This window comes from Lentinula edodes (genome assembly GCF_021015755.1).
Source record: "Lentinula edodes strain Le(Bin) 0899 ss11 chromosome Unknown C8R40scaffold_14, whole genome shotgun sequence".
Taxonomy (NCBI): Eukaryota; Fungi; Basidiomycota; class Agaricomycetes; order Agaricales; family Omphalotaceae; genus Lentinula; species Lentinula edodes.
In genome coordinates this window covers 147,470-165,577 of record NW_025764320.1, presented here as the reverse complement: position 1 = coordinate 165,577, position 18,108 = coordinate 147,470, and the positions used below count along the sequence as shown (strand labels likewise).

The 18,108-nt window shown below is 46.8% G+C and overlaps 7 protein-coding genes across 7 annotated transcripts; 2 read left to right on the top strand and 5 right to left on the bottom strand.

The window, feature by feature from the left end:
• The first annotated feature begins 2 nt into the window (after positions 1-2).
• On the top strand, positions 3-3,347 carry C8R40DRAFT_148070 (SNF2 family N-terminal domain-containing protein). Its single transcript, XM_046234167.1, has 11 exons — positions 3-221; positions 285-314; positions 361-742; positions 799-821; positions 874-999; positions 1,070-1,510; positions 1,565-1,644; positions 1,695-2,143; positions 2,197-2,438; positions 2,498-2,915; positions 2,967-3,347. The coding sequence occupies exons 1-11, from the start codon at positions 60-62 to the stop codon at positions 3,305-3,307; spliced, it is 2,694 nt and encodes an 897-aa protein (XP_046087135.1). The 5' UTR covers positions 3-59; the 3' UTR covers positions 3,308-3,347.
• Positions 3,348-3,386: 39 nt separating this feature from the next.
• C8R40DRAFT_1043126 (CoA-transferase family III domain-containing protein) lies at positions 3,387-5,279 on the bottom strand (the record flags this gene model as incomplete). The annotated part of the gene is made up of 7 exons (XM_046224144.1): positions 3,387-3,722; positions 3,783-3,968; positions 4,029-4,336; positions 4,385-4,728; positions 4,778-4,895; positions 4,970-5,075; positions 5,127-5,279. 7 exons carry the CDS (start codon positions 5,277-5,279, stop codon positions 3,387-3,389), a joined length of 1,551 nt encoding a protein of 516 aa, XP_046087134.1.
• A 316-nt stretch (positions 5,280-5,595) lies between these two features.
• On the bottom strand, positions 5,596-9,305 carry C8R40DRAFT_147418 (uncharacterized protein). The gene is made up of 4 exons (XM_046234165.1): positions 9,114-9,305; positions 8,957-9,066; positions 6,595-8,856; positions 5,596-6,547 (listed from the first exon to the last, which is right to left on the bottom strand). Exons 2-4 carry the CDS (start codon positions 8,985-8,987, stop codon positions 5,877-5,879), a joined length of 2,964 nt encoding a protein of 987 aa, XP_046087133.1. The 5' UTR covers positions 8,988-9,066; positions 9,114-9,305; the 3' UTR covers positions 5,596-5,876.
• Position 9,306: 1 nt separating this feature from the next.
• On the bottom strand, positions 9,307-10,481 carry C8R40DRAFT_147572 (ribosomal protein L23/L15e core domain-containing protein). Its single transcript, XM_046234166.1, has 5 exons — positions 10,387-10,481; positions 10,133-10,334; positions 9,931-10,080; positions 9,806-9,875; positions 9,307-9,749 (listed from the first exon to the last, which is right to left on the bottom strand). The coding sequence occupies exons 1-5, from the start codon at positions 10,439-10,441 to the stop codon at positions 9,735-9,737; spliced, it is 492 nt and encodes a 163-aa protein (XP_046087132.1). The 5' UTR covers positions 10,442-10,481; the 3' UTR covers positions 9,307-9,734.
• Positions 10,482-12,007: 1,526 nt separating this feature from the next.
• Positions 12,008-14,188, bottom strand: C8R40DRAFT_1100562 (major facilitator superfamily domain-containing protein). The gene is made up of 7 exons (XM_046227908.1): positions 13,687-14,188; positions 13,400-13,625; positions 13,171-13,338; positions 12,941-13,117; positions 12,676-12,881; positions 12,267-12,624; positions 12,008-12,208 (listed from the first exon to the last, which is right to left on the bottom strand). The coding sequence occupies exons 1-7, from the start codon at positions 13,948-13,950 to the stop codon at positions 12,057-12,059; spliced, it is 1,551 nt and encodes a 516-aa protein (XP_046087131.1). The 5' UTR covers positions 13,951-14,188; the 3' UTR covers positions 12,008-12,056.
• C8R40DRAFT_1100561 (mitotic checkpoint protein-domain-containing protein) lies at positions 14,189-16,930 on the top strand. The gene is made up of 7 exons (XM_046227907.1): positions 14,189-14,359; positions 14,412-15,487; positions 15,540-15,626; positions 15,680-15,956; positions 16,015-16,382; positions 16,435-16,575; positions 16,631-16,930. Exons 1-7 carry the CDS (start codon positions 14,197-14,199, stop codon positions 16,820-16,822), a joined length of 2,304 nt encoding a protein of 767 aa, XP_046087130.1. The 5' UTR covers positions 14,189-14,196; the 3' UTR covers positions 16,823-16,930.
• On the bottom strand, positions 16,858-18,107 carry C8R40DRAFT_1272057 (uncharacterized protein; the record flags this gene model as incomplete). Its single annotated transcript, XM_046234063.1, has 6 exons — positions 18,080-18,107; positions 17,977-18,024; positions 17,892-17,927; positions 17,769-17,838; positions 17,362-17,717; positions 16,858-17,240 (listed from the first exon to the last, which is right to left on the bottom strand). Exons 1-6 carry the CDS (start codon positions 18,081-18,083, stop codon positions 16,858-16,860), a joined length of 897 nt encoding a protein of 298 aa, XP_046087129.1. The 5' UTR covers positions 18,084-18,107.
• Between the last annotated feature and the right edge of the window lies 1 nt (position 18,108).

The window sequence follows — 18,108 nt, the reverse complement described above, 5'->3', positions numbered from 1 at the left end:
ACAATAAGATCACATGCCAAATTAGTGGTTGCTCATTGACGCGTTGATTTTAGACCATCATGTCGTCTCAGACCTCCTCTCCATCGTCTTCACCACCACCTTCTAGGCTGGGAACAAGCGTTGCTCCCAGCACTATTAGCACTGCTGCGTCCAGTCCACCACCAACTGACTCCAATATGATGTATGAGGGAGAGCTGAAAGAAGAAGACGCGCTTGAAAATGTGATACACTTTTATATCCTCGCTGTTTATCTGACCATCTAACCTCCAATGAAATGAAAATAGCGATCCAACTCCATTTCAATGGACGAAACAGTACGCTTCTTGCTAGTGAAATATACTGTACTCTCACCATTTTTAGGATGTCGATGCGCGCTATGAGCGACTCAACTACGTTCTCGAGAAATCTGCAATCTTTTCGAAAATGCTCAAGCAGTCAATGGATAATGCAAACAGCAAGATGCTCGATCAACCGGACGCTAGCACTTCTAAAGTCAACCCTGGCAAGAAGCAAACGAGACGCAGGAAAGGCCGAAAGCACGCAATAGTTGAGTCAGAAGAAGAGGAAGAGGAGGAAGAGTCTCTTGTAAGCAAACGGAGGAAAATTTCGGAAACGAGTGAAGACGCGTCTCAAGTAATACGGCAACCTTCCCTCATTACGGGGGCTACCTTGAAACCGTACCAACTTGAAGGGCTGCAATGGATGGCATCCTTACATACCAATGGAATATCAGGAATCCTAGGTGAGCGCTATCCCTTGTATTTTGTATACAAGCATCCAGCTGACAGCGGGCTATAGCTGACGAAATGGGTCTAGGCAAGGCGAGAAGAGATTTGTTCTAGTGTACCACAGGCCACTAACGATCACTCGTAGACTCTTCAAACAATCGCTTTTAGCGCTCATCTTCGAGAGCTTGGCGTTGCAATGCCCTTTCTCATTGTGTGTCCCCTTAGTGTTTTGCATAATTGGATTGATGAGTATGCCAAGTTCGCGCCAGAAGTGAGTCTCGTCCCTTCCTTTCCATCTCCTCCCTCTCCCAACCTTTGCTCGAGCTGACTTCAGAGTTCAGATTCCTGTATGCATGTATCATGGTACTCCCGCGGAAAGAGCTACTCTTCGCCGGGAAGTTCTACGTAGTGATCTATTTCCAATCAAGAAGACTCATGGAATAGCTGATGAATCAAAACCGCCCGTGAAACCAGGGAGGGGAAGGGGAAGAGGGCGTGGTGTTACTCGTAAATCTGCTGCTTCCAGGTCGAAAAAGATGGAAAAGGATATCGAAGAAGAAGTGATGACTCCCGAAGAAACTAAGCGAGCCCTCAAGTTCCCGGTAGTTGTCACAACGTACGAAATGATAATAAAAGACAGGGCCCAACTTGCAGGATATAACTGGGGATACATCGTTGTGGATGAAGGTCATCGATTAAAAAATCTCGATTGTACTCTCACGCGCGAGATCAAGAAATACCCAAGTGCCTCCAGAATGATTTTAACAGGCACTCCTTTGCATGTGAGTATTCAGGTGCATCGTACACCATTTGACTGATGTCCATCCATTCAAAAGAATAATCTTGCTGAACTGTGGTCCCTCCTCAATTTTGTTCTCCCTGATATCTTCAACGATGTCGACTCTTTCCAATCGTGGTTAGTATCCATATATGTCTCTTGATAACATCGTTGACTGGTGTGTTTAGGTTTAATGTGCCAACGATGCAAACATCTCTTGGTAATGACCGCACTGCTCACATCATCGAGTCATTGCACGCCATCCTGAAACCCTTTTTACTCCGTCGGCTCAAATCCGATGTGGAAACAAGTCTTCCACCGAAAAAGGAATATGTTCTTTATGCGCCTCTCAGTATAACTCAACGAGAGGCATACGATAAGGTCCTAGATGGCACCCTAAGGGCTTATCTGATGCAAAGTAAGGAGGAAAACAAGGGAGCCGACGAACTTCTCCCCGAAGTTGACGGTCCAAGAAAGCTTCGAACGCAGACAAATAAGGGTCGGCCAAGCTATCTTGTGGAAGAGGACGATGATGTCTATTTCAAAAACTTAGAGACGGGAGAAAACGAACGTCAACAGGCAGAAAGGGAAGCTGATCTCACACAACTTAGAGAAACACATCGAAAAGATCTAGCACGTATGTGATCCAAAGATTGCTCCCTTGTATGTGTATGAAACCCCCACCTATAGGAAAGAAGGTCAACAATATGAAGCTGCAGAATACAGTGATGCAACTTCGTAAAGTCTGCTCTCATCCATTCCTGTTCGATTGGCCTGTTGATCCGACCACTTTGCAACCGATACTTAACGACGAATTAGTGGCAGCAAGTGGAAAGATGATGGTACTTGATCGTCTCCTTACAGAGTTGTTCAAACGCAAACACAAGGTGTTACTGTTTAGTCAATTCACAACCATGCTTGATATTATAGAGGCAAGTTTCATGCAGTAAATACCTCCTCTACGATTATGGCTCACTCCTTGCCTTCACAGGATTGGGCGCGGGAGCTTAAAGGTTGGATAATCTGTCGTATTGATGGTTCAAGCTCCCCAGTAGAACGGCGAGAACAGATGTCTGCATTCCAGACTGGAGGCGATTCACCCGGGGCGCCTCATCTGTTCTTGCTAAGCACAAGAGCAGGTGGCCTTGGAATTAATCTGGTGGCAGCCGATACCGTCATTTTCTATGACCAGGACTGGGTATGTTCTCATTCCTCAATCCTCCTTTCGATAAGTGAACGTCCTTCCAAGAACCCACAAATGGACGCACAAGCTCAGGATCGTGCTCATCGTATTGGCCAGACGAAACCCGTTCTTATATACAGACTGGTCAGCGCGCACACGATCGAGACAAAAATCATGCAACGGGCTACAGAGAAACGTCAATTAGAAGCACTTGTCATTGCCAAAGGTCATTCCTTTTGGGTCCTGAGTTTAATGGCATTCTCATATTCATTTTTAGGTAAATTTCGAATGCCCAGTGCAGCTGCTCAACGTGGTGGCAAAAGCGAAACTATTGCGGAGATGGCTGCTTCTCTTCTCCGGCTTGAAGGAGAGAAGATTGACGTGGTCCCAAACACGAACGAAGGGAAGGCTAATGTCCTGACCGACGAAGATTTGGATTCGCTGCTAGATCGTTCACCCGAAGTCTTCACTGATAGAGGCAAAGGATGGACGTCGGCGAATCCACCCGGGAAATCTGTTGTTGAAAGTAGCAAGAAAGCTGCGTTTGCGGTTTACGACGCTCCAGCTGATGAGGGGAATGATGCTTTAGCAATGATGCTCGGGGAAGATGATTCATAGAATGGTGGATGAGGGAGGCCTCGATGAGTATAAATGAGGATGTGTATCTTTAACTTGGAATTATGTATATTTTTGATCGTTATATTTCTCGACATATCACTCGACATTGATTATACCATTGAGGCGGAGAGGAATTGAGAACGATAGGTGCTGTCCCCTTGTCCCCGTTCATCGCAGGTGTTTCAGACAGAATAGCTGCATGCCTCAAAGCGGTCATCTTCTTTTCATTCGGCGAACGACCAGATTGCGGCCATTCCGAGGATAAGCTCCTGACCTCATCATTAGGAGGACATGTAACAGCAGGCATTGTTTTGGCTGTTTCCCCAAATCCTACCTCAGGGGATACTCTACCCAACGATCTGAGCCATTGCGCAACGGCGGCGAGCGATACGCGGACTTCCCACGAGCCACCCTCCTAGTAGAGGAAATTTTTATGAGGACTGAATTTCATCGCAGCGAACATGGTAAAACTGACGTTGATGGTTTTGCATAGAGCAACATTGATCCCGTACGCCATGAGATATCCAGCGGCGTGATCCAGTGCTTGGACCGGGAACGGTTTCGGCTGTAACTGTATAACAGACGGACTGTTTCGAGATTCGGCATGAGCTTGAGACTCTGCTGTATTGAATCCTGTAGCCGTTTGCACTAAAGAATCAAACTAATCATGATCACACTTTGAGACATTTATGGGCATGTTCTCATTAGAAGAATCACTAACCCCTCGTCTGCTCTTCCATGGACCATCCCAGCCCCATGCACAAAGATTAGCACAAATTATACCATGGTCACGATCTCCCTTCATTTTGACAATCTCATGAGTGCCAAACCCTTTACCTTCCAAAGCGCCAGGTCGATAGGCTTGGAGAAAGACGTCAGCATCAAGTATAAGCTTCTGTAGCTTCTCTTTGTCCTCTGGGCAAGTGAGATCAAGTTGTGTAGTTCGTTTCCCGCGCGATGTGTCGACATCAAGGGCGGGGAGCGCCGGGAGTTTGGGAGATGTTACAAGTAGTACATCAGCCCCATGAGCTATGTATATTTGTCAAATAAATCCGGTGTAAAACGCATAGGTCTGACCAGCCAAGGTTCTCCCTGCAACAGGCCCAGCCAAGACTCTGCTAAGATCCAAGACCTTGACATTCTGAAGAGGATGCTCATATGAAGACAAAAACGAAATTTGTCGTTTCGGAGCATCAGCGATCTTTGTAACAGTGACGGGGGGAACATTTTTCAAGGCTAGTCCCTGTGGATGTCGGTCCCACTCCTCGAAAGTCCTCGATACAAAAGCGCACATTCCAGACTCTGCAGCTTTCTCTTCAAATGCGTCGGCGTCCCATTGCAGAAATGCCTTTTGTACATGATTCCTCGTGAGATCTGGGGAGTCACTCAAGCCCAAGATACTCAGAATACCACGACGATGGCTTAAATGGCAAGACTTCAGACGAATGTTATGTGCATCCCAAAACTTACTGCGGAAAATTAGTATGCACTCTGATAAATTTAGCATCCCTGGTTTTGTATAGTCCTGCAATTGTGTCCCAGATAGATCCCGGGGGTCGATTCTCGAGACTGTAATAGGCTTCACTTCCTGAACGAGTATTGGAGATTTGGAAAGATGTGAGCTGTTTGTAAGAATGCCGAAGGATGCAAAGTGATACCGACGAAATTCAAGAACGGCATGTCGAGCATCCACCAAGACAGTTTGTTTTACTCCTGTCCGTAACTCATGAAAATAAGATGCAGAAAGTCCTGCAAGTCCGATGGTAGTCTGGTTTTGACTGAATTAGTCGTATTCAAAAGCAAGGGTCTGGAAAGTTACTTGAGCAGCACTCCCTATCTTGAATGATGAATTTATTGCGCAATCAGGCTCCTTGCTCAAAGTCAGGGAAGAGAGAGCATCTTCAGGAAGGCCGCCTCCGGTAGACAACCAAAGATCTCTTGCAGGTATTCGTTCATTTGAAATGGAAGGCATTGTTTGCGAGCGATGAGTCAGTAAGCGCAGATACATATATATTGTTTGCACTGGGAGGTACACAATTCAACAAAGGTATACATCGATGATTGCTCAACTATGAAGACAAATTTGACAAAAGGTCGGCCTGGGGTACGGATAGCCTGACCTGCATAAGCAACAACCATAATCATCCCCTCTGACTTCGTCGAACATGCCACACACACAAACATCGGTATTACCAAAGGTATATCCAACGGACTACCCACCATCCCAGAGAAGCAAAACAAAGAGTAACCGACATGGGCAGCAGGAGAAGAACCTAGGAAACCAATCAAAACAAAAAGAAGCAACAATGTAACTTGAATAATAATAAACTAGAAGCGCAAGATTAAATGAAACGGTAACAAAAAAGAGAAGGGTTTTATGGTCCAACGATCCAGGAGCCAATTCTGCGTTACAATGTTCCAGTTGACTCCAGGGGGCAGGGAAGGGAGGGTTTGAGAGTGCCGCAGAAGGACAGTAGGAGTAGGAGTGTAAGCTATGACCAAGTGATGGCTAGTTATTCACGTATCATTCATTATGAGGGCTGAAGTTGAAACTGAACACATCTGCCCTTTACCAGTTCATACTACTCTCCCGAAGGATGGGGGCCGAGATAGCAGCTGGCATTACATTCCTCCGCTGCGACATTTGACCAGTCCTAGCATCGAAGTGTGAATCGTCTACTCGGTCACCTTGATATCCCCGTAACGAGTCCTCGGCGAAATAGAAGCTACGTCTGCGCTGACCACCAACACTGTCTTGATCAAACTCGCGTCCTTCAGGTCTGTAACCAGCTGTGCCAGTGGGTTCCGAAAGACGTCTATGAGCGAGCTCTTTGCGACGTTTATAAGAACGGTAGATCAAGAACCCAAGTACACAGATGGCAATTCCTCCGAGGGAAGCAGTGACACCAATGATGGCATCTTCCTTGCTCTTGTTGTCGGAGGAGGAAGCACCGGTGTCACTATCACTGGACGACGAGCCAGTTGAGCCGGAATCATCAGGAGCTGCAATAGAAAGGAGATTCCATCCACTGTTCACCAGCGAAGCAAGTTGCTGAGCCACGGAATTATCAACTCCAGTGTAGAAGGCCGACTGCTGAGCCTTAATCTGGTCTTGCAGACTGGACACCGAACTTGAGGGAATATAGACTAGATACATAGTCTCAAGTAAGTCAGCATCTGAAGGACCAGTGTAGTCTGAGGGTATATTGACTTGGAGGGTCCATGTTTTCACCTGGTCAGCTAAAAATATGTTAGACATTAATACTTGAATCGCAGTAAGGACAAACCAGTGAGACCCAGCGAGTTTTGCAAGATGACAGGCATATATGCAAATAGCTGACTACTTGAGTCCGGACTGCTGACAACAAATGGCCAGTTGAGTTGAAGATCAAATAACAGGCTGACCAGCGTGTATCCAGATAAATCTTCATTAGATGCCAGCTGGTCCTGGGGCAAAATTCTATAAGGAAGACTCGAGGGCAGAGCCGCAGTAGCTAAAGGCGCTGAAGCAGATAATGTAGTCTGAGAGAACGTTGTTGTAGCCTGGTCAGGATTACTGAGTGTTTGAGACGTGGCGGACGACGATACACTCGCAACTTCAAGGGTTGTCTGGGTGAGCACGAACGACAAGTCAGACGGGACAGAGACAACTGTCAGAGCCGTCGTGACACTCGTGCTGACCACAGTCGTCGTTCCATTGACAGTAGCAGTAGAAGAGACGGACCCCGAAGGAAACGAGATAGTGACAGTGCTGCTTGCAGACGAAGACACTGTGGTGCTTCCTGACACGCTGAACGAGGACTGCGAAACCGACGCCGGAATAGAGGTGGAATTCACGGTGACGGAGGCTGAACCGGTGGAGCTCAGAATGGAGGCCGAGCCTGTAGAACTAGTGACGGAGGCTGAATCGGAAGCCGAGCCTGTGGTACTAGAGACGGAGACTGAACCAGTAGTGCTCGAAATGGAAGCTGAGCCTGTAGTACTAGTGACAGAGGCTGAACCGGTAGTACTAAAGATAGAAGCCGAACCTGTTGTAGTGGTGTCAGAAGCTGAATCTGTACTACTGGTGATGGAAGCCGAATCAATGGTAGAAGCAGAAAAGCTCGATTGCGAGCCAGATACAGTAGTCGAGAGACTGTTTGGTGAGGTATCAGTTGTACTGGTAGAGACAGACGAGAGCGATGATATGATGGAACTGGGCAAGGCAGAGTCACTGGTAGTGGCTGATATTGTCGGAATGGACACCGGTAGCGACAACGAAAGCGAACTACTTGTAGCGGTGGTGGTATCGTCGCTTGTAGAAGTTGCGGCAGAGCTACTGAATAAATCGGTGGAGCTTGACACAGAAGAATCAGTGGTAGTCGGGAACAACGAGATGGAAATGGAGAGCACGGCTGAGGTGGAATCGGCGGACGTGGTTACTGGGCTGCTAGAAAAATCAGATGTCGTTGTCGGAGTAAGTCCATCTGAGTCAGAGGTCGAAGTTGAGGTACTACTGGAAGAAGCAGTAGTAAGTGTTATCCCGTTCGAGTCCGTCGATGAAGAAGTGCCGGAGTCTGTAGTCGGAAACAGCGTTGGTATTAGCCCTTCGGACGTAGTCGAAGTTGACGTCAATGCTACGGAACTGCTGGACGTATCGGCCACACTGCTGACAGTTGAAGGAAATAACGTCACGGAAGGCAGTAAAGAGGATAGAACTGATGACAGTAGACCAGGGTCAGTTGTCGAAGTAGCTGACAAGACCGTCGTACTAGAAGCCGTAGGAGACGTGACAACCGAATCAGTGTCAGTGGCACCCGTGGTGGAAGCTGTTGAAGAATCCGAGTCAGAGGCACTCGTAGTAATCGAAGGCGACAACGTCACTGAAGGTAATAGGGACGATAATATTGAAGACAATAAACCAGGATCAGTGGTGCTAGCAGTGGATGTTGCGGTATCCGAATCAGCAGCACTCGTGGTAGAAGCAGCTATTGTGGGATCTGAATCGACAGGACTTGTGCTAGCAGCTGTGGTAGAATCTGATTCAGCGGCACTGGTAGTTGTCGAAGGTAACGTCACTGAAGGCAGTAAAGACGATAAAATGGATGGCAATAGACCGGAGTCACTCGAAGTAGCCGACACGACAGACGTGCTAGGGACAGCAGTTGTAGACGTGGCATCCAAGACAGAGGTAGTTGGCAGGCTATTCGAAGAAACGGTACTCGAGGTCGAGCTGGAAGTTGAACTGGAAGAGCTGCTGGTGGGACTAGCACTGCTGCTTGCGCTGGATGAAGTGCTGCTGCTAGAAGAACTAGGGCTCACACTGTTTACGTTGGTACTACTGCTGCTGCTGCTACTACTGCTACTGTCACTACTGGAGCTGGAAGAGGCAACAGGAGCAGGACTGCTACCAGCGGTTGACGTAGAGGCCGTAGGCGCAGATGATGCAGATGTGGGAGAGGACGATGTCGTGGTGGAAGTCGCACCCAGTAAGTCGCCCACACCACTGCCAACGTCGGACACGGTATCACCAAGATCGTTACCCACGTCGGACACGGTATCACCTATATCTGAACCAAGGCCGGTAATAACGTCGCCCAGGTTGCGAGAGATGACATCTGGGAGTTGTAAAAGTCAGAAAGAAGGGCAACAAGGAACTTGAAGAACTACCTAGGACAGTACGTCTTTTAGCATGGCTCATAGAACGACGAGCAAAAGAATGTTCAGTGGACGAATGTACAGCATCGACAGGGGAAACAAGTAGAGAGAACAAGAGAGCACTGAAATAAATAAGAGGTAATAACGGTTTCATGGCGACAATTTTTACGAATGATTGCTGGATAGCAGGACGCGGTGCTAAAGCACTGCCTGGAGAAAGAGCGTGTAAGTCGAGACAACAGGGAAGGAGTTGAGGGAGATTGCGTGAGGTCCGTGCACGCTACGGCCAAAAAGCCAAAGCCAGGATGGAACGAAAGAAAAAGAGGGTGATGGGAAAGTATAAGTAACAACGGGTGCTCTCATCATTTCACACAGATCTATTATCAGGGCGCTGTATTGCCGCACACTGTGACTTGTTTTAAACGGTTCAAACAGTCCACGACTAACTCAGGACGGAGCTATGCACATATCTGTCTATACATCTTTCCACTGCTACCCAAAATTCTAATTCTTGGAAAGCCCCTACAAAAAAAAACCCAGACTGGCCGACTCCTGCCGAATGACTGCGCATGTGTACATAAATAATCATATTTAGATAGAACAGTAACGGTCTGGTAACGATATGTTCCAGACTTTTCTTATCCTTTCCAGTTTCCAATGCGAACAAGCACACATTCAATCTTTTTTGCATGGTGATTTGTGTACGTAGAGAAGAGTCGCATACAGACATGAGCATTATATAGAAAAAAGGAAGCGCTATTACAACCTCCGTACATACTCTATGCCTCCCTTAGATGAAACCAATCTGTCAATATCAATCAAGGTCAGTTACTGCCCAACATGACATGAAAATCAACGAACCTTGTTGGCAACATCCAGAGCGTCGTGGTCTGCTGTTAAGCGGACATATGCCTTTTTCTTACCGTCCGGACTGAATCGCACATCCCTAAGAAACACAGTTGTTGAAAAGAGAACTTTCAGCTCACCGAATGAGTGTGTTCACTTTAGCTGCTTGAACATCATACAACTTTTTCACAGCATCCTTGATCTGACGTTTGTTCGACTTGATATCGACAATGAAAACGAGGGTATTGTGCTCTTCAATCTTTTTCATCGCTGATTCAGTGTTCAAAGGCCTTGAGAAATCACATCAGCACTAGCAAAAGAGGATGAGTCTTAGTTACACACGAAACAATCGTCCTAAACTGATCCATTCTAGGTACATGAGGGACACTTTTTCTGGGGTATTTCGGATCTCTTGGGAGACGGAGGGTCTTTGGTCGGTGGAAGGAAACTGAGAATCGTGTCTTGCGTGAAGAGTGAGAATGAACACCCTGAAGAGCAGCCTTTTTGGCTGCTTTAGCTTTCGAGTCCTTCGAGTTGGCCGTCGCTATATTACACAGTTGTAATAATTATTTGAAAGCAAAAGTAGCAAGACGTACACTTGGAGGCCTTGGTGGCTGCAGCCTTGCCCTTAGCGGTTTTGGTCGTGGCCATTGTCTTGAGGCTAAAAAAATGCCCAGAATGTCAGCTGATGGATAGTTGCTATTCAGAAATCAAGGTAAACAACAGCCTCAGCTCCGAGACGTGTCATCCAAAGCCAGTCAGAGGGCAGAAATAAGAAGGGATCCCCAAATTAGCCTTAAGCCAAGCCGAAGTACATCCAATCAGTACGATCTCCATCCAACGGAATTCGTTTGAATCCAGCCCAAAGCTGCAGCCAAAAGCTCGTACAAATGACACCAGCGAGATACAACATGTTTCCAAGAGCGTATGAGAGACTTTGAGAGCTGAATGCACGAACCTGTTGTGACGATGGGGGTCGGGCTGAGATATTTTCAATAGGTACGTCTGAGTGTGGCTATGCTTCAGCGCCTATGAGTTGCAACAGAGTTGCAATGACTAATCTTCAATATTTTTTTAAAAAACAAGCTTTACATAGAACCTACATATTTAGAACCCATGCCTTCGCCACGGTAGCTCGCTTCGCTCGTACCGTATGCTACAGCTGGGTTCACGGCTTGTTGGGGGCAAGTCCCTGAACCCATTAGTCGGCGCCTTGCGCCTCCGCACTCAAAGAGCGTCTAACTCGCCGACTGATAATTAGCTAATCAAAACTTCATGTTTTATAATATAGGAATACAGGAATATAGGAATACAGGATGTAGTAGGAAGGATCCTTCTCCGCGTATGTATGGAAGTAGGGCAAGTACTCGGGCGCGGGGAGCCGTAAGAGCAGGGCAACTAGAGACTCGGCTAAGCTCTGGCTTTTCTACTACGATACGAGTATTTTTGCACCATAAGGGCACCCTAAGGCGCCGACATGCCTCCCAATTGTGGGAGAAGAATAATATATTTCACCGATGTATTGTTACAGTCACCATGTGGACGAAGAAAAGGGCACTATGAGGGAAATCAAGCAAGGTATTTGGGAATGAGCAATGCAATTATCATCGGAGAAGGAGGAAGTGATTCAAAGAGAGCACTGATATAAAGTAGAAGAGAGTCAATCTCACAACACACGCTCTCAGTCTTCCTGCCAGTGCACCAAGGTGTACTACTGCTCCATCACTGCATTACTGAAAAACTGGCCGAAATCGATGCATGTCGATTGGGTGGTCGATTCTGGCCGATTTGACGACAAATCTGTTGCAAGAAATTAATATATTGCACTCAGTGCTACTCAGTGGTATTTCGAGCTCACCCCGATCCGATGGCCTGATCTTAATCGCACTCACTATGTCAGTGGCTGCTGACAATACAGGTGAGCCCCTTCAGGCCCCTGCAGAAAAAGTACCAGAAGCACCCTATTTTCGATGTCATTGATATATTACTTCAGCTATAATGCACATATACTATGATTCATTAGTTGGTACTTATGTGAGTTGGATGCAATATGAATTGCGCGCAATCGATTGATTAGAGGTGACTCGAGAATTGCAGACCTAAGCCCTTGCTTGTACAATTTGCAAACTGTGGGGGATGCTACAAAGGCATCAATTATGCCTCTCAAACGCGTTCAGTGAAACGCTATGTCGAGAATGAGAAGAGAACGGCAATTAATTCAGGGGACAAAGAAGGAAATGTATTGTCGCACAAGCGCCTTACAAAATTAACTTGAATCATGTACAAAAACTAGAGTGAGAAGTATGGCGAAGCCATTCATAGCGAGTATGGACCAGAATGCCATGGAATAGCCTTTGAACTGCGAAACTGGATCAGCATCCAGATGTTGATTGACTCCTAGTGTTATGGAAGTGACAACTGCATAGATGCGGATTAGGTTTGCTTCTTAGTTACACAGCCAAGTGAAAATGCTTACTAGCTAGACCTATAGTGGCACCGATTTGATATGCGGTATACATAATGGCGCTCACCACTCCCTGCTCACCCTCCCTTACACCTTCCATGACAACAATAGTGCAACCTACGTATCCAACAGCGACCCCGATATTCCCGAAAACCATGCCCGGGACAATATGGGACCAGTACTTTGATGGGTCATTGGCGAGAGCAAACAGTGCTGCTCCTACAGCCATCAATACTTGTCCCCCAACCAACAACAGTCGGCGAGGTATTCTCGAGGCAATGTATCCAGTGAGCATCGCTGTAGCTCCCCCGGATATTCCCAAGGGGAGGCATCGCACAGCAGCAGAGAGTGGAGACAAATACCAGAGATTCTGTGAATGAAAGATGAAAGGCTTAGTACAGCATGGAGCTGGAAGACTTACCGTGAAGACCTGCACCAATTGCAGTTCAGAGGAGAACAACCACCAGTACACAGACCACCCATAAAAAAATAACGGAGTAAAATTCTTATTTGTCCAAGTTCTCGGTGGAAGGGCAGGATCTTTCACCAGGTGTTCGATAAGAGCGAAAGTGGCGAACATAAAGATAGAAAGAATAAGGGGTGCAATCACGCCAGGAGACTGCCAACCTACGGTGTGTACATGGTAAGTGCAACAAATGGCAAAATGATTTTGAATCTCGATGTACCTGCTGCACTGGCACGAGAGACGGCAAAAACAAAGAGAATTAGTCCGACCGTTAGACTGGAGACCCCAGGCCAGTCAAGGTCTTTTGTCCCCTTTGCTGAACGGTTGGTATGTGCTGGAAGGATAAACCATGAGACCACAGCAAAAGGTATGACCAGAATTGCGATGACATAGAAAACTGCCGAGTACATTTTATTATCAGGGTTTAGAACGGGGTACGCAGGTGCTCACCCCAACGCCAAGAAGTCCTAGCAGATATCACACCACCGATTATGAAACCAAGACAGTTACCAATCGCACCAAATGCCCCATATACGGCATACGCTCGACTGCGTTCCTTATGATCTGGAAAAGATGTTGATATCATCGCGATAGCCGAAGGAACATTGAGTGCAGCACCTACAACAAGGCACTTAACAGCAAGCTTCAAGAGCCCAGAGGGAGGAGATAAAAACCCCACCTATGCCCTGAAGGGCTCGCAGGACAATAGTCATAATTGGGTTGACACTGGCCGCAATCGGGACACTGAGGAGACCAATGACAAGGAATCCAGCAACAAAGACAGGCCTTGGATGGAACATGTCAGACAGCCGACCAGAGATGAGCATGAATGCGGCAAAGGTGAGCGTATATGCCGACAGAACCCATTGAAGAGCTGCTGGTGAAAATCCTAAGTCAGCGCCCAGCTAATCGTTAGTGGTTGTCAGAAGCATGTTCAAAGGAGAGTGACCTAAGAGTACTACTTACTGTTGGAAGGGCGATGATCGCTGCACATGAGATGTAGATATCGAAGAATTGAGCGCCAGATAGGACAGTCAGAACTAAATTTTTTCTAAGGGTAGATAGTGGTAACTGTTGCAATGTAGTAGTGATCGTATTGCTCGGCGATTTTTCCAAGTCACTCGCAGGCTCAGTCTTGGGGCGGGGATTCGATAAGGTAGTATCATCTACACATATCGTTGTGGTGGGACTGAATGGTATGTCCTGTGTGAGGGACAGGGAACTGGGCATGTTTGAAGCTGCGATAGGACGATCGGTTGAGGCGATATGAGGCTTTATAGTCTTGCATATTTCTGGAACTGTATATGATTGAATCAGATTGAAAGCACAACGTCGCTTGGTAAGTTCAGCAAAATGAAAAGCTTAGTTATTACACTGTTATTGTACAGAGGGTGGCGGCCGTTGCCGTGCCTGCCCGTGCGAGAAAATCGCGGCGCGGGCCACACAACGCGATCCCAGTCAATTGATGCTTGTTCAATGTCAACGACTAGTAATTCCTCCTCTTTGTTTACCTCTTCTTCTACGAGTAAATCCCGTTCCAACAATTTCTCCGCATCTACATCAGGCTCAAGCTCGTCAATTCTGACAAAGGGCGGCTTGAAACGTGACAGAGACACGTTTTCCAGCGAACTCGAACGAGGTGCCATTCTATTTTTATTGTGCAAAATCCAGTGATGTTGAATCATATCCAGACTCTTCTCTTCCAAATACAAAGCGCCATCTCCGCACCACCATTAACAACAATCTCAACGCCGCTGCCGTCGAGCGCAAACTCGCAATTTTGCAAACAAACTGCGCAGAGCTGGAGAAGAAAGTTCGGGAGAAAGACCAGAGACTGGATCTTCTTGAGAAGGATCGGAGATGGCTAAATGATCGAGAAACTGAGGAACGCGAAGCTCGTGAACGAGAAGGAAAGGAAGCGAGGGAAAGAGAGGTTAAATTGAAACATGAGCTTGCAGCTGCGAAAATATCTCTGTCGAATTTGGAGGTCTCCCATGCCGAATTACAGGACGCTCATTCCAAACTGGAGAGGTCACGTAATCATGAAGTCAGTCTACTCAAAACTCAGCTCGAAGAGACACAGAAGCAAGCCATGTTTCTAGAGGCCAGGGTCGAAGAAGAGAAGAATGCTGCCAAGATAGCAGCGTCCAACATCGCCTCTGCGTCGTCCTCAACTCCCTCACTATCTCAATCCACATCATCAATTCCAGACACAGACAACAGACTGCTCACTGCTGAGTTAAAACGCCAGGCAACATACCTTCGTCAGCTCGAATCCACGAATACAAGGCTTAATGCCGACGTCGTTGTATTAAAGAGTGACAATGCTATCCTGCGTGACCGTAATGCGACAGTGGAGGTCTTGAAAGAGGAGAAGAGGGGGTTGGAGAGTCGTCTCAAGATGAAAGAGGTCGAGGTTGAAAAGCTGGTTCGTGAGGTAGTTCGACGAGATCACAGATCCTCATCCTCCAAACGGTCCAGTCTGCCTCTCAATCCATCTACTTTAGCAACTCATCTTGGACTCGATCAGGATGATGTCGACGCTAGCGTTGGAGTGAATGATTCACTGAAAGACCTTCCGCATCCTACAGTCAAAGAAATATCTGAACTCGCTGCTTTACGACTGGAACATGCTGCCTTATTGGACCAGCACGGTACTACTCTTTCGGAACTTGCAGCGTTGAGAGGTGAGAAGGAAGCACTATTACAACAGACCAGCTCCCGTGGAAATTTGGCTGTACCTGAGGTACACAGTCAAAACATAATTGTGAGGATAGATGACTATCTACTTCATATCCGTCATTGATCGTCTATAACAGACTTCAAATCTGCAAATTCAATTACGTTTGAAGGATGAAGAACTGGAGACCGCTCTCAAGGAGCTTGCATTCTTGGAGGCCGCAGTGGTGATTAGATTTCAATTCGATTTATTCCATTGTTCGAATTGACGACGAATTAGGCCCGGCTTACTTCCGATAACTCCTCGTTACATAATGACGCGAACACTGTCGCAGAAGTCAAGCACTACCAAGCCCTTTTCAACGATGCAAAGCGCTTAAATGCTGACTTGCGTTCTGAGATTGAGACTTCGTTGAACAAATTGAGGCAACATAGCGAACAGGACATCGAAACAGAAAAGAAGAATGAAGAAAGGGACCAGCTTCTCCAAGACCAGTTAGAGAAGATGAGGACAGAGCTTCAGAGTGAAAAGGTGAAAAGGGAAGAGCTTGAAAAATGTGAGTATCCCGCACTGTCTTCTTCTGTAATTCATGAATTCATCGTCTTGTACGTCAGCTCTTGACATTGTAGAGCAAGAGCTGTTTGACCTTCGAGGTGAAGTTGCTGGAGGCCGACATATTCCTCCGAACACTCGTGTTCTGGAAATGAAAGATAACCCTCATGCTGAATGGGAAATGAGTCACACTGCCGTATTGGAACGTCTGAAAGGAGAGAATCAGGCTCTGTTAAAGAGATTAATAGACATTGAAGCGGTGTTGAAAGAAGCGGGTGCTGCGCAAGCCTCGCAGGCTTCTGAAACAAAGTCGGACGTAAGCGTCTCAACATTGGTTCCGAGAGAGAGTTTGGATATAGCAGTGAAGGATAAGGAAGATTTGGAGGACGTTCTGAAACAGAAAGAGAAGAGGCTGCTACGACTTCAACAGGTGATTTATCCATCCTAAGTATTTTCACAACAGGATTAAACACATGCAATAGGTATTTAAAGCAAAGTCCGCAGAATTTCGTGAAGCCATCGAGTCTATCATGGGAGTCAAACTAGCTTTTTATCCGAATGGTCAGGTCCGTGTAACCTCACTGTTCGACTTGAATGCCAGTTTTGTTTTTGGTCCAGACAAGGTCTGTGATACATCGTCCAACGACTCGAAGCTTATTGACCTTTTCTTATCATTAGACTGTGAAAGTCAGTTCTCAAACGGAACCTAACGGAATGAACATGCAACTTGTTGCTACAGGCGAGGGCGGCCCACAAGACCTGCCTGATCTGATGCGATATTGGATAGAGACCGAAGCCTGCATTCCAGGTTTTTTGGCAAGCATTACGCTCGAGTGTTATGAGAGCTCGAAACGGTTGCGTGCGACGTAATGTTCTACATAGTTAAAATCGATGCCGCAACACAATCAAACTCTGCAATTATCAAGATTGAATATGAGTATATCCTCAGCACCAGTTGTTACGAGATCATCCATTATTTGAGCAAGTCTCTTCTTCTCAACCATACTACTGACAGCCACCCAATTGTCTGTTTCCAATGGGCTGATAGTTGGTGCCCTACGCCCTGGGGTGATCGCGATAGCTGAGGGAAGTCGGTCCCGGGCAATATTGTACTGGCATATAGCGTATTTGCTTGCGGCGACAACTCCCTTTATTCGATTGGTGATGAGGGTGATCAGATTGGAGTGCGCTTCGTGTTTCGGGACTCGGGACTTGATAAGGACAGCTTCTGTTTCTAAGACCGTGGCAATTGCATGAAGACCAGCTGCACGCATGGTGTCTCCGGACTCTGAATATATAAATTCAGATAGCACACGAAGTAAAATAGGATAGAACATCACTCACCGACTAGGTCAACTGTGAAACAAACAGTTAGAATTTGAAGGCTGAAAACAGAGCGAGAAACTCACCGATTCCATCAGCAAGTCCTAACGCACATGCGGCTTCAACACTGCCACCGACGTATTCGATCTTTGTGCGTTTGTCGCCTGAGAGTTGGAGCTGGTCGTCAAGTTTACCAAAATAATCCCCTGAGAGCACCTCAAAACTGGTAACAACGCGTTTACCGGCAAGGTCTTCGACAGTCGTGATTGACCCAGCTTCTGGAACTTGGACTTGCAGGGCACACTTTCCAAACTCTAACCGGAGCTCTTCGGTAACGTGCTCATGCATCTGTGATTCGACGATCACATCGTGTCCTGTAATACCAAGGTCGACGTTGCCCTTGCCAACAAAGCTTGGGATATCCGATGCAGGGAGGAACACCCTGAGTACGATAATCAATGACCGTTGAGGGAAGTGCGTATGAAGACTGTACAAAGCGATTGGATGGTTGAGGACAAGACAGACATCTAATCGAGCGTGTCGTCGAAACTGGATATCCGCACCTATGGATATATGATTAGATTTGAGAAACAGGGGCATAAAGATAGGGACTCGCCAGCAAGAATGGATAAGCACTTTTCATACAATCTCCCTTGGGATGCCTTCATTAATGGGTATTTCTCAAAGGCAGTTCAAAATACCTTTCTTGGGAATTGCAAACAGTAGACGTCCGTCGAGGGAATCCGCGTCTGATTAAAAAAAGTGAGTGACCGCTCTATAGAACTCTCAATCGCCGGTACATACTCATGTGCGCTTATACAAACGAATTTTGT